At 39.6% G+C, this 13,887-nt stretch overlaps 1 protein-coding gene and 1 non-coding gene across 8 annotated transcripts in view; both read right to left on the bottom strand.

The window, feature by feature from the left end:
* TMEM150C (transmembrane protein 150C) overlaps positions 1 to 13,887 on the bottom strand; it is a 76,120-nt gene that overhangs the window by 11,976 nt on the left and 50,257 nt on the right. For 6 of the 7 annotated variants that reach the window (XM_060299559.2, XM_060299561.2, XM_060299560.2 and 3 more), the window contains 5 exons: positions 5,649 to 5,738; positions 4,119 to 4,172; positions 3,957 to 3,989; positions 3,424 to 3,491; positions 980 to 1,087 (listed from right to left, as the gene is read on the bottom strand). In XM_060299559.2, the coding sequence (XP_060155542.1) occupies positions 980 to 1,087; positions 3,424 to 3,491; positions 3,957 to 3,989; positions 4,119 to 4,172; positions 5,649 to 5,728 (343 nt within the window). In that variant the 5' untranslated portion in view covers positions 5,729 to 5,738. The remainder of the gene's footprint in view (positions 1 to 979; positions 1,088 to 3,423; positions 3,492 to 3,956; positions 3,990 to 4,118; positions 4,173 to 5,648; positions 5,739 to 13,887) is intronic. The other variant, XM_060299558.2, reaches the window with a different exon arrangement.
* Positions 9,153 to 9,296, bottom strand: LOC115864433 (U4 spliceosomal RNA). Its single transcript, XR_004043950.1, has one exon. It is a non-coding gene; the product is annotated as a U4 spliceosomal RNA (small nuclear RNA).

Below are 13,887 nucleotides of genomic sequence, written 5' to 3' on the forward strand. Positions count from 1 at the left end.
ATGACAGCAGTAGAACATGACAATCAATATGTTTTGGCTGAAGGAGGGAAAGACGCCGCTATTAGGTGACCAAAATCATTCAGCTATTAGTTTATCCTCACAACCTCTCCAGAGCAGAAAATAATATTCCTTTTAAGAAATTTTTCTTGGTCTCCAAAGAAGACATACAGATGGCCGTGGCACGTGAAAAGCTGCTCAACATCATTAATTATTAGAGAAATGCAAATCAAAACTACAATGAGGTATCACCTCACACCAGTTAGAATGGGCATCATCAGAAAATCTACAAACAATAAATGCTGGAGAGGGTGTGCAGAAAAGGGAACCCTCTTGCACTGTTGGTGGGAATGTAAATTGATACAGCCTCTATGGAGAACAGTATGGAGGTTCCTTAAAAAACTAAAGACAGAATTACCATATGACCCAGCAATTCCACTACTGGGCATATACCCTGAGAAAACCATAATTCAAAAAGACACACGCACCCCAATGTGCATTGCAGCACTATTTACAATGGCCAGGTCACGTAAGCAACCTAAATGCCCATCGACAGATGAATGGATAAAGAAGATGTGGTACATGTATACAATGGAATAGTACTCAACCATAAAAAGCAACAAAATTGGGTCATTTGTAGAGACGTGGATAGATCTGGAGACTGTCATACAGAGTGAAGTAAGTCAGAAAGGGAAAAACAAATATTGTATATTAACGCATATATGTGGAATCTGGAAAAATGGTACAGATGAACCAGTTTGCAAGGCAGAAATAGAGACACAGATGTAGAGAACAAACGTATGGACACCAAGGGGGGAAAGTGGGGTGGTGGTGGTGGTGGGATGAATTGGGAGATTGGGATTGACATGTATACATTAATATGTATCAAATGGATAGCTAATAACAACCTGCTGTATAAAAAGAAATAAACAAACAAACAAATAAATAAAATTTAGGAAGTTAAAAAAAAAAAAGAAATTACCCAGCCCATAAAAACTAACCACCCTGTAACCTGGGGCCTTTTGACTTCTGAGATGGCCCACACTCTGTCTGTGGAGTGTGTTTCTCTCTAAATAAATCCACTTCTTACCTAAAAAAAAAAAGAAATTTGTCTTAGGTCTTTACACCCCACCCCCCAGGAGAAATGGAAGTGTGGATTCAGGACAAAAAGCATAACTAATTCTATAAGGAAATCACTGAGCATTTGATCTTTGATTAGTCCATCAAAAAGATATAAGATCTTTGCTACACCAACTCATTTGTAGGTTATAAATTATCATCTATACAGCTGCCAACAAGCAGTGATTTACAGGTGGTCTATGTTGTTTCTTATAGTCAGTGATGTCGTCTAAAGTAACAGCCTGAGGTCTAAGAGGGATAGGCCTGGGGAGACAAAAGCAACCACAGTTTAGAGCAACAATCATTAGTAAACTGATTCTTTTTCATTCCCAGATAAATAATTGTTGGTTCACTCCCACTGAACACTAATCTTAATCAGTTCTGTGTCTACCAGATGGCACTAAAAATGATGAAAGATAATAAAGTATAAATATTGGATGCTGTAATACCTTAGAGCAAAAGCTAGTAAAAACTTAATTGCTTCTTGGTGGAGCAGGGGAGGACTGGAGAGTCAGATGATGACGAATGTCATCTGCAAGAGGGGAACTTGTTTTCATGACTGTGTTTTTGGAAATGCTTTTATAATGAGTTAATCATCAGCTTTATAACTGGATAAATTTGTGAGCTGTGCAAACTGGCATATTTTAGATTTTACACTAAAGACTATTGGGACATATCAATTTGTCTTAAGAATATAAAGGATAATATATTGTTTCCAACATGTTCACTGGTTTCTTTAAAGCCCAGTGGAGGACAGACAGCCTGTGATAGCTTCCTCATAAAGGCAGTCTCCTTCCTCATAAAGGCAGTCTCCTGTGTATCATGATTAGAAGAGGTAGTATTTGCAAAGCACTCAGCATTGTGCCTGGAATATTAAGTGACTGCCATTAATTATTGTTATTATTGTGCTCCGTGGGGATGATCATATGAGTCTGTAACAACCTGCAGGCCTATGTGGTGTGATTGCAGAGGGGCTGGGAAGGGTCCCTGATCCTGCAAGTCCAGATTCACCCTTGGGACTTTGTGTTCTATTAAATGCAAATATCTCCTTAGAGGTCATTTATGCCTTAGCATGAATATGTTTATTAGAGCTCTTCAGAAGAGTAGTGTCAAGGCTAGGAAAAAAGAGTGAGTCTACAGCTCCTGGCAACTTTGAGGGTAAAGGCAGTGACACAAAACCGGACCCACTAGCACTTCCCCTGGTGCCTCACAGGGAACATTCTCCATGTTTCTCACATTATCAGCCTTCTGAACCAACTAAGATTCTGCCTGTGTTGCATGTTGGACCAACAGTCTCCCTGGATTTTCCAGGGAATTCTACAGGTCTTCCCTTTTCCTACAGCAAACATTAAAAAGGAACATGTAAGAGTGAATAGAAATTTCTTTGTGGGGTGTTTATAAATAGATGAAATAACAGGGCACCTCTCTGGGGGACAGGTGCCAATACTCCCTTGGTAATAACATCATCATTCTCTCTTACTTGGAGTGAAAGTCTTACTATGCAAAATAAACACTTCCAGAAAACCACTGTTGAAAAATTTAGCTGTCACTGGCCGACCCAACAATATGCCAGTGGTGGTAGCTGGTTGACCCTTTGAAAGACACCGAGAGTCCTGGCCTGGAGGAAATGGGCTATAAGGTCAATTTGGAGGAAGACAGAGAGCATGGCTGGTTCCCACGATCCCCAGGGAACAGTACAAAGGGGACAGGATATTAAATGAGGGCCTTGGTCCCTAAAGGAAAAGTGGGGAATTGGGGCCAGACATGAGTACAAAAGGTTTCTTTCTTTTTTTTTTTAACCTACATTTCCATTTGCCAGCTTGATATGTGTATAGGCACAGGGGAGAGCATCACCCTAATGTTAAGGCTGACCTTTAGATTTAAAGACAATATCTACACCCATCAATATTTATCACAGAGCCTAAGCATTTTTCCATCTTTGTCAGTGAAAGAAAAAATAAGGCATTCTTTTTAAAGCAAACATATTGCACAATATTACATTCTCATGCAGGATTTTATGGCCCATGAAATATATTATTTCATGCAGCAAAAGAAATAAAGTCAAGAATTGGCTGAAATGATTAAAGATGGTAAAGGGAAAAGAAAACGTAAGGTAAGCAGGTGAATGTAAAAGGATTCATGAGAAAAAAAAGACCCTCAAAACAAAAAGCCCTCTTCAGCATATTGACATGATATGATACCGAATTATCAACTAAGTCCACCATGATTTTGATATGAGTTTGGGAGAATTTAAAATAAAAAAGAAACATACCAAAGCACATAAAGCATTCTTTATGCTCTTCTTACCTAGGAATGCTGCCATGTTCATAACTTGACTAAACACACAGCTTGCAGGAGGTTCATCACCTGCAATACTTGAAAAACAGGAAGTGTTTTATTATTACTGTAGTAAAATTGATAACTCTCTGCCATCGACTGAATGTCTGTGTCCCCTAAAAATTCATATGCTGAAATCCTAACCCCCAATGTGAAGGCATTAGGAGGTGGGGCCTTTGGGAGGTGATTAGATCATGAGGGTGGAGCCCTGGTGAATGGGATTAGTGCCCTTATAAAAGGGACCCTAAAGAGTTCTCTTGCCCTCTTTCTGCCATGTGAGGACACAATGAGAGGATGGCAGTCTGCAACCTGGAAGAAGGCTCTCATCAGAACCTGACCATGCTAGCACCCTGATCTTGGACTTCCAGCCTCTAGAGATGTGAGAAATAAGTTTCTCATGTTTATAAGCCATCCAGTCTATGCTACTTCGTCTTAGCAGCCAGAACTAATACACCCTAAACTTTCTTAAGATCCAACAGATCAGAAGAGAATTATCAAGTTACCTTATATACGGTGCATGCTTCACACCAGGTTTCCTGGATAACAAAAGAAAACCCAGAAGCTCAGGTTAAAGCATGGTCACTTGTGCATAGCTTAACTTCATCAGTGGCAAAGTTTTTGTTAAATCTACTGATGAACAAAGAATTACCCAGAGATAAATTTACCTTTCAGCTGAGTTTAATGGGAAAATTTTGTCATCCTCCACAGCTATAAAGTATCTATGAAGAAAAAACAAAAAAATTTATGAAACAAAGAAATGTAAAAAAACCCAAGAATCGGGCTTCCCTGGTGGCGCAGTGGTTGAGAGTCCGCCTGCCGATGCAGGGGATGCGGGTTCGTGCCCCGGTCCGGGAGGATCCCACATGCCGCGGAGCGGCTGGGCCCGTGAGCCATGGCCGCTGAGCCTGCGCGTCCGGAGCCTGTGCTCCGCAACGGGAGAGGCCACGCAGTGAGAGGCCCGCGTACCGCAACAAAACAAAACAAAACAAAAAACCCAAGAATCATTTGTTTCCCAGTTTTATTGGACTAACCACATTAAATCATATTCATTTTTTTCTAACTGGGACAATGTTGTTTCACTACAATGCTTTACCTATAGCTCACCTAGCCCTCTGAACCATAAATGTCATTAATAGTATTTCTGTAATTTTCAAAAGAAAATTAATGGCAATTAATTAATGGCAATCATTATAATCTGGAAACCGGGAAGCAAAGAAGTAAGACCATACAACTTTGGGCAACTAAAATTAGGATTCAGCTTCTAATTTCTCAGGAATACGTGTCCACCTTTCTTAATGAACTGCAAGGAACTAAAATAATTTTCTAGAAGTAAACAGTACTTGAAATAAGCAAGTGTGGGAATGTTTTGTGACAAGCAAGACTTCTAATGTAATGATACCCATTTTATAAACATACCAGACCCAGTCACACACACCAAAAAACTGGACTATCAACGGGACTGTGAATGGAATCTTTATAGCATGTTAATGTCAAATTAGCAAATCTTGCAAATAATGAGTCCACATCACCAGTATTCTTCACCACCTGCTTTGCATAATTTGTTACTTGCTCTTATTATCTACTTTGGGTGAAACAAGAAGGGAAGAGAAATGGGGAATTTAGCATGATTGAATTAGTAAACATTATTTTAAAGTATTTACAAATACATTCATATGAATATGAACAGTTGTCCCTCGGTATATGTGGGGGATTGGTCCCAGGACCAGCAGTGGACACCAGATGCTGTGGATAATCAAGTCCCATAGTCAGCTCCACATCCAAGGGTCCATATCCTCGAACTCAACCAACCATGGACCATACAGTACTGTAGTATTTATTGAAAAAAATCCACATATAAGTGGGCCCTCGCAGTTCAAACTCCTGTTGTTCAAGGGTCAACTGTAACCTACGCACATCCTCCTGTATACTTTCATCTCTAAGTTATTTATGATACCTAATAAAATATAAATAGTTGTAAATACAATGTAAATGCTATGTAAATAGTTGCCAGTGAGCAGCAAATTCAAGTTTTGCCTTTTGGAACTTTCTGGAATTTTTTTTCCTGAATAATTTTGATCTGCAGTTGGTTGACTCCAAGGATGTGCAGTCTGCAGATACGAAGGGGCAACCATACTATCAACACTTGACATTTTTATCTACATTGCACCTGAGTCCTTAAATAAGAGAATACTCACACTATCCACAATCCAGTTGAAGTAAATAAGGTAAATACAAGGGGTAAAAACATCCATATGCTGCATTTCTTCCCATCCATGCCTGTACCCCTGAAATAAAATGAACAGGTATTAATAACTAAGGCAAAAATTGATCTCACTCTTTCAAGATGGAAAAAAACCTGTTTCAAGAAAATAAAGTGCCCTAGTGACTTCCGCAGGTGACCTAACAAAGAGAAGGGTAAAGTGATTAAGTGGCACCTCTAAGGAAATATCACTGCTCATTATTTGGGGTTTTACAATTAACTTCAAAAAGTCACTTACTGGGTTTGAACCAGCGCTGCCACATTTCTGAGCACCTCTGCAATATCTGCTATCATGTGTTGAGACTCCCTGGCCCTTCCCAGTGCTGAGAACAGAGAGAGAACACAGCCTTCCCTTCCAGGCTGGTAATCTGCGCGGTCTCAGGAAGGTCTTAGTTCCCAGAACTGACCTACCTGATTAGGTAGATCTTTCAGATCCGGGGACAGACAACTTGACCTAATAATGTGTCTTTGAACAGACATGCTGTAGTGTAAACACCTACTTGGGTAGGGGTGTTAAATAAATTACAGAATCTAGGAGTCGAAACACATTAGAGCCACTTTCAATCAATTTGATTCAGTCTAATCCAATCTGATCCAGTTCACAGGTACTGACAACCTACTTGTGCCAGGTACTATACCAGGCAGTGGAAATACTGAGGTCTAATGAGTATAACTCTTTATATGTAATAGTCTATGCAATATATAAAAGCTATTATCTGAGACAGTGGTGCATGGCTGCCCAGTTTATACGATGTCGAAACGATGAACATTTTAAACAAATACAATATGACTTTTCAGTGTCTATTCATTTATTTATGTCCAGAAAATTGAGCTCATAATAAAGCTATCAATAATGCTAACAAAAATAATTCCACCAGTAGCCAAGATGCAGAGGGAGTACAGAAAATAGGGATGTTAACTGAGCATGTAAACCAATTTTTCTGGATCTGCCCCTTGAAATAGGGTGCTCTGAAAAGATGAGTACAGCCAAAAGGGTTACACTGGAGTAAGAGTTAGGGGACCTAGTTCTCAACTTCTTCTTTGCCTGTAACTGACTCCGTAAGCCTGAGCCATTTACTTAAATCAGCAACACCATTTCCCCATCTTGCCGCACGAAGACTGAATTCTAAGAGAGGGAGAAGGGCATCAAAGACTGAAGCCTCACAGGGTGGTGGTACCTTGGAAATTAACCCAAGTTCAGTATCTTATATTTTTACAGTAACAGAATGCTCCTGTATACCCAGAATAATCAGCTGCAGAAGAACTCATGCCTATGAACCATTTTCACACTAGGCTGGTGAGTAAATCACAGTGTCAACTTAACTGATACACAGTGAAAACAGAACTGCCAAAAGGTAAATATTCACATGGGCTTCCCTTTTAGGAATGTCTATATGGAAAATCAAAATTTTGAAGCAGGAAGTTAGAGTGAAGAGAGTTAATGAGATAATTCTAAGACCAAGGCATCAAGCACAATAGCCACTCACTAGTTGTGTGATCTAGTAAGTTATTTCACTAGCAAGTTATTTCATCTCTTAAGCCTTAGTTTAATGATGGAGATAACTTCTATTTTGTAGAGTTGTGCTGAGGATTAATGACAAGGCAGGTAAAGTACCTCACACATAAATACATGTTCTGTAAGTGGCATCCCTGCCAACTCTTAACTGCCAAGCAGATCAATACACCTGTTAGGACAAGGGCAGGGCCTCACGACAGCTTAACACTTTCTTCTCTGGGCTCCCGCTTTTCTAGAACAGGGCAGACTCCCTTCCTGATAGTATTAATAATAGTTTCTTTCTTCAGATGATGCTCCAAAAAATTAATTAATACCTTTTTCTTACACATATATTGAAGGCCCACCTTCTTAATTTTCTACCCTCTGGTTATCATTAAGTATGCATTGCTTTTCTTACTTTGTTTTGGAAGCAGCTAAGGTGGCTAATGGCTACTCTCCTAAATTGTTTTATTTTATTTTATTTTTTATTTTTTTTGCGGTACACGGGCCTCTCACTGTTGTGGCCTCTCCCGTTGCAGAGCACAGGCTCCGGACGCGCAGGCTCAGCGGCCATGGCTCACGGGCCTAGCTGCTCTGCGGCATGTGGGATCTTCCCGGACCGGGGCACGAACCCGTGTCCCCTGCATCGGCAGGCGGACTCTCAACCACTGCGCCACCAGGGAAGCCCTAAATTGTTTTATTTTTACTAGTTTAATTCTCATAGGGAAACCTTGTATACAAATTATGAGAAAACCATACTGTATCCCTTGCCTAATGATAGATGAAATTTCCCTTTTTTAACCTAAAAGGATGCCTTGGAAGTTTACATTGGTTATGCTTTTTTTTTTTTTCCCCTTAGAGAAAACTGCAAATTCATGGGCAGTTGTAAGAAAGAAAACAGAGAGATCCTGTACATCCTTCACTCTGTCTTCCCATCTTGTATAACCACAGTACAATATCAACACCAAGATACTGACATTGATATAATCCTTTCACTTTATTCAGATTCCACCAGCTTTACATGCTCTCCTTTCTGTGTGTGTGTGTGTGTGTGTGCACGTGTATTTAGTTTATGCAATTTTACTACATTTGTAGATTCATGTGGCCACCACTACAGTCAAGGTACAGGACAGTTCCAACACCTCAAAGATCCCTAATGTTGCCCTTTTATAACCACACCCACTTCCCTCCCCTGCACCCTCCTTAATGATCTCTAGCACCCATTAATCTGTTCTCCATTCCTATAATTTTACCATTTCAAGAATGATATACAAATGGAATCATATAGTATGCAACCTTTAGGATTGACTTTTTTTCACTCATCATAATTCCCTGGAGACCATCTAAGGTTTGTGTTGATCAACAGTTTGGTAGCTTTCATTGTTGTGTAGTATTCCATGGTATGGATGGACCAATTGTGTTGATTTACCTCTTACAAGGTATCTGGTTTGTTTCAAGATTTTGGCCATTGCAAATCAAGAAGCTATGAACATTAGTGTACAGGTTTTTGTGGGAACATAAGTTTTTTTAAATTGATTATTACTATTTTAAAAATATTTATTTATTTATTTAGGCTGCATTGGGTCTCCGCTGCTGCGTGCAGGCTTTCTCTAGTTGTGCCGAGCAGAGGCTTCTCTTGTTGTGGAGCACAGGCTCTAGGCGCGTGGGCTTCAATAGTTGCTGTGCATGGGCTCAGTAGTTGTGGCTTGCAGGCTCTAGAGCGCAGGCTCAGTAGTTGTGGCGCACGGGCCTCATTTCTCCATGGCATGTGGGATCTTCCTGGACCAGGGATCGAACCCGTGTCCCCTGCACTGGCGGGCGGATTCTTAACCACTGCGCCACCAGGGAAGTCTCGGAACATAAGTTTTTATTTCTCTGGAATAAACACCCAAGATTGCAATTGCTGGGTCATTTGCTAATACATGTTTAGTTTTTTTCTTTCAATCTCCATAGAGACTGTCAAAAATTGCCATTGCGGACTATATTTCAAGTCGTTATGGTGGTGGGGTACTGGGAAAAGTTTTCAGTTAGCAATAAGCACGCCTTGGATAAACCTCATTGGCTACAATACTGCCACTGCGCAAAGCTAATACATGTTTAGTTTTTAAAGACTTGGTCAAACTGTTTCCAGAGCAGCTGTACCATTTTATTTTCCTACCAGCAATGTATGATTGATGTGGTTTCTTCACATCATTATCACTATCGATGATATCACTATTTGGTGTTATCATTAAATAATCAGTGTTAATTGGTGCTATCACAATTTTTTATGTTAGCCATTCTGAGAGTCATAGAGTGATATCTCATTGTGGTTTTAATTTGCATTTCCCTGGTGGCTAGTGATATTAAACATCTTTTCCTGTGCTTATTTGCCATCTGTATGCTCTCTTCAGTGAAATGTCTATTCTTGTCTTTTACCCATTTTCAACTTGGATTTCTTTCTTTTTTTTTTTACAGTTGAGAATAAAAAAACAGTTTGAGATTTCTTCATATATTCTAGATACTTGTCTGTTTTTGGACATGTAGTTTGCAATTTATTTTCTTCAAGTCTGTAGCATCTCTATCCTCTTATACAGGGTCTTTTTAAAAATTATTTTTGTGTATGTGTGATAAAATATACATAATGTAAAAATTTTACCATTTTAACCATCGTAAGTGTACAATTCAGTGGCATTAAGTACCTTCATATTGTTGTGCAACCATCACCACTATTCATCTCCAGAACCTTTTCATCTTCTCAAACTGAAACTCTATACCCGTTAAACAATAACTCTATTCCCTCCTCCCCCAGCCCCTGGTATCCACCATTCTACTCTCTATTTCTATGATTTTGACTACTCTAGCTACCTCATGTAAGTGGAATCATACAGTATTTGTCTTTCTGTGTCTGGCTTATTTCATTTATTATAAAGTTCTTGAGGTTCAACCATGATGTAGCATGTATCAGAACTTCATTTCTTTTCCTTTTTTAAAATTTTATTTATTTAATTTATTTTTGGCTGTGTTGGGTCTTAGCTGCGGCACGCGGGATATTTGTTGAGGCATGCGGGATCTTTCTTTGCAGTGCATGGGCTTCTCTCTAGTTGTGGCCTGCAGGTTTTCTCTTCTGTAGTTGAGGTGCGCAAGCTCAGTAGTTGTGGTGTGCGGGCTTAGTTGCCCCGCAGCATGTGGGATCTTAGTTCCCTAACCAGGGATCAAACCCGTGTCCCCTGCATTGGAAGGCAGATTCTTTATCACTGGACCACAAGGGAAGTCCCAGAACTTCATTTCTTTTTGTTTTTAAATTAATTAATTTTACTTATTTATTTTTGGCTGCTTTGGTTCTTTGTTGCTGTGCACGGCTTTCTCTAGTTGCGGCGAGCGTGGGCTACTCTTTGTTGTGGTGCGCGGGCTTCTCATTGCGGTAGCTTCTCTTGTTGCGGAGCCCGGGCTCTAGGCACATGGGCTTCAGTAGTTGTGGCACACGGGCTCAGTAGTTGTGGCTCGTGGGCTCTAGAGCACAGGCTCAGTAATTGTGATGCATGGGCTTAGTTGCTCCACGGCATGTGGGATCTTCCCGGGCCAGGGCTCAAACCTGTGTCCCCTGCATTGGCAGGCAGATTCTTAACCACTGCGCCACCAGGGAAGCCCTTCATTTCTTTTTAAGGCTGAATAATATACCACTGTATGTATATGCCATATTTTGTTTACCCATTCATCTGTAAATGGACACTTGGCTTGTTTCCACCTTTTGGTTATTGTGAATAATGCCGCTATAAACATATGTATGACATACACAAATATCTATTCATGTCCCTGCTTTCAGTTCTTTTGAGTATATACCTAGGAATTAAATTGCTGGTACTTGGTGGTCATGTGGTAATTTTATGTTTAAGTTTTTGAGGAACCCCCATGGTAGCTGCGCCATTTTACATTCCCACCAGTGATGTACAAGGGTTCCAGTTTCTCCACATCCTCACCAACACTCGTTATTTTCTGGTTTCTTTTTCTTCTTTTTTATTTAAACAGGGATTGTGTCAGATTTTATTTATTTATTTATTTATTTATTTGGCCACACTGTGCAGCTTGTGGAATGTTAGTTCCCTGACCAGGGATTGAACCCGGGCCTTTGGCAGTGAAAGCGTGGGGTCCTAACCACTGGACCACCAGGGAATTCCCTATTTTCTGGTTTCTTGATAGTATCCAGAACTATTTATTTAAAAGACTGTCTTTTTAAATTTTGATGAGTTCTAACTTACCAAGTTTTCCTTTTGTGGATCATGATTTTGATGTCAAGCCTAAGAGCTCTTTGCCTAGCCCTTAATATCGAAGATTTCCTCCTGTATTTTTTTCCTAAAAGATGTATAATTTTACATTTAAATCTGTGATCTGGTTATGTCTTTTTAAACAATAGATTTCTATTGTCTTATTCAATTGTATTAGACCCTAGACCATTTATAAATCACTTTAACAAGGATCAGGAAATAGGTGATGAGCTAAGTCAGTCTTCTGACTTAGTAATAAGTAGTAAAGAAGATTCTTACAATGAAGCACATATATTTAAGCCATAATACACCCTACCATGCCCGGTTCTTTGGTCAACTGACGAGTATGAGGTTAAGAACAGAACAGTGAGGTGTATGTGTGTAGATGGGGGAAGTTCCCTTACTTACTTCACCTCCTTACCCACCTTTGAGTTATCATGGAGACCAGAAAATCAAAGTAAAATGCTCTTTCAGGACCAGCTTCTGGTTTTGTTAACCTACCAGTACCCCATCTGACATATCTTGATGCTTTTATTTCCTTCTCCCTCCCTGGTGGGACTGTGTTAACCAAAGAAGGGGACTCTGTTACATATACTTTTCTTGTCCAAAATAATCTATTTGTCTTTCCTTAGCGCATACCCAGCTGATAATGTAACCAAAGAACCTGCAATAGAAAAAACACTGATATACTCTCTACTTTCTGTGCTGGACGAGGATTTCTGGAGATGCCAGGAGATGAATGTTTGATTTGGTTTGGTTCATAAGGTGTTCTGGCTTGACAAGTTCAGATGTTTGACTGGAAGTACTTCTAAAAGAAAAAAATGAATAGATCTATTCAATCAACTCTCTTCATTGCCTCAATGTTATCTAAGAATTAAAAGTTAAAACTGAGAGGTGGTTCTCTTTCTCCCATCCTTCCAGACACCATTAAAATAAACTGGCCCAATTCTTCCTATCACAGTAGAAAGTGTCACACAAACTTTACTTATATTTCCAAGCAAGGACAAGTTCCACTCTTTCCCTGAGCTGCATCAACATGGTACCTACCAGCTATGAGGATACATTTTTCCTTCCCTTTTTAAAGAAAGAGGGGAAGAAGGAAGGACTACTCCATACTCTTAAGATAGTTTTATCTGTGCATTCTGAATTATACTTTTTAAAATTTTTGTGTAATATTTACTCCATTGATATTAATCTTCCAATAATACCTCATAGGAAAAAACTTAGGATAATTGCTTCCATGTCCCAAATGGTAAACTATATCTGGAACAAGGTCACCTAATGCGTTTCTGACAAAAGGAGGAAAAGAGCCAGAATTGCATAAACCTTCTCGAAAGGGTTCTGGCATTTAGACTCAGTTTGGAAGACTCCCCTCCAAATGGTGTCATTTACCCAAATGATTTGCAAAGCTGTTATCCAGATGGTCAAATCCTCCTCGAATGCCAGTACTGCTAATCCCCTGTACATTTCTCTTGCATGTTCTTTTCTTCCAATAAATAGCATTCTCAAAGTTTGAGCGATCTTCAGTCTCTTTCATGGAATCTGTGGTAGGAGTGGGACCGCACAGTGGGGACTGCTGAGCACTCAGAGTCAAAGGCTGAAAATCTCAATCTGCTCCCTGCTTCCCTGAGTGCTCCTTCTTCCTCAGAAAGAAAAATGAACTGTCAAACGTTTGCAGTGGCTCTGCTGTCGACACTTTTGTTCCTTGAGCTTTAATGCTCCTTGAGCTTTAATGCTCAAGAGAACACTTGGTCATTTGAAAATTTACAATCTCATGGAAAGAAACAAAGTGTCACTTAAGCCCACATTTGCTCAGCACCCAAGACTCCAACTACATGAACGTGATTTGAAAAACGTGATTTGACTCCAACTACATGAACAGGTCTTGATAAAATTGAGGTCATATATTCATAATTATATCACCAAATTCCAAACAGATGATTCTTATAGTATAATCTAATGAAGCTACTCAAGTCAAAGAATATAGCATACTGTTACCAATAATAATCCTTGAAGACAAACTTTCCGTTCTTTCAGGTGGTGGTAAAACTCCTCCAAGCAACAAATGGAAAAAGAAAGCCCATTGGATCATCTTGATTTACAGATTTTAAAACTTTATTAATAAGAAACTACTTATGACAGTGAAATGTCTCAAAAGTTAAGATAATATCTTTTGGGGCTGGAAACGATTTGCTTGTTATGAATTGGAAGGATTTTGTATAACCTAGGGTAGTGGTGAGAGGCAGCTAGAGTTCATGGACTCAGAAGCCAGCTTACCAGGGCTTGGAATCCCAGCTCTGCCACTTATTATAGTGGTTGTGTGATCTCGGTTTTTCAGTCCTCAGTTTCAGTCCTCTCGGTTTTTGTGCCTCAGTTTCTTCATCAGTAAAGTGGGAACAATAATAGTACCTACTCATTGGGTTTTTATGAGGGTT

Source organism: Globicephala melas, chromosome 5 (genome assembly GCF_963455315.2).
Source record: "Globicephala melas chromosome 5, mGloMel1.2, whole genome shotgun sequence".
Classification (NCBI taxonomy): Eukaryota; Metazoa; Chordata; class Mammalia; order Artiodactyla; family Delphinidae; genus Globicephala; species Globicephala melas.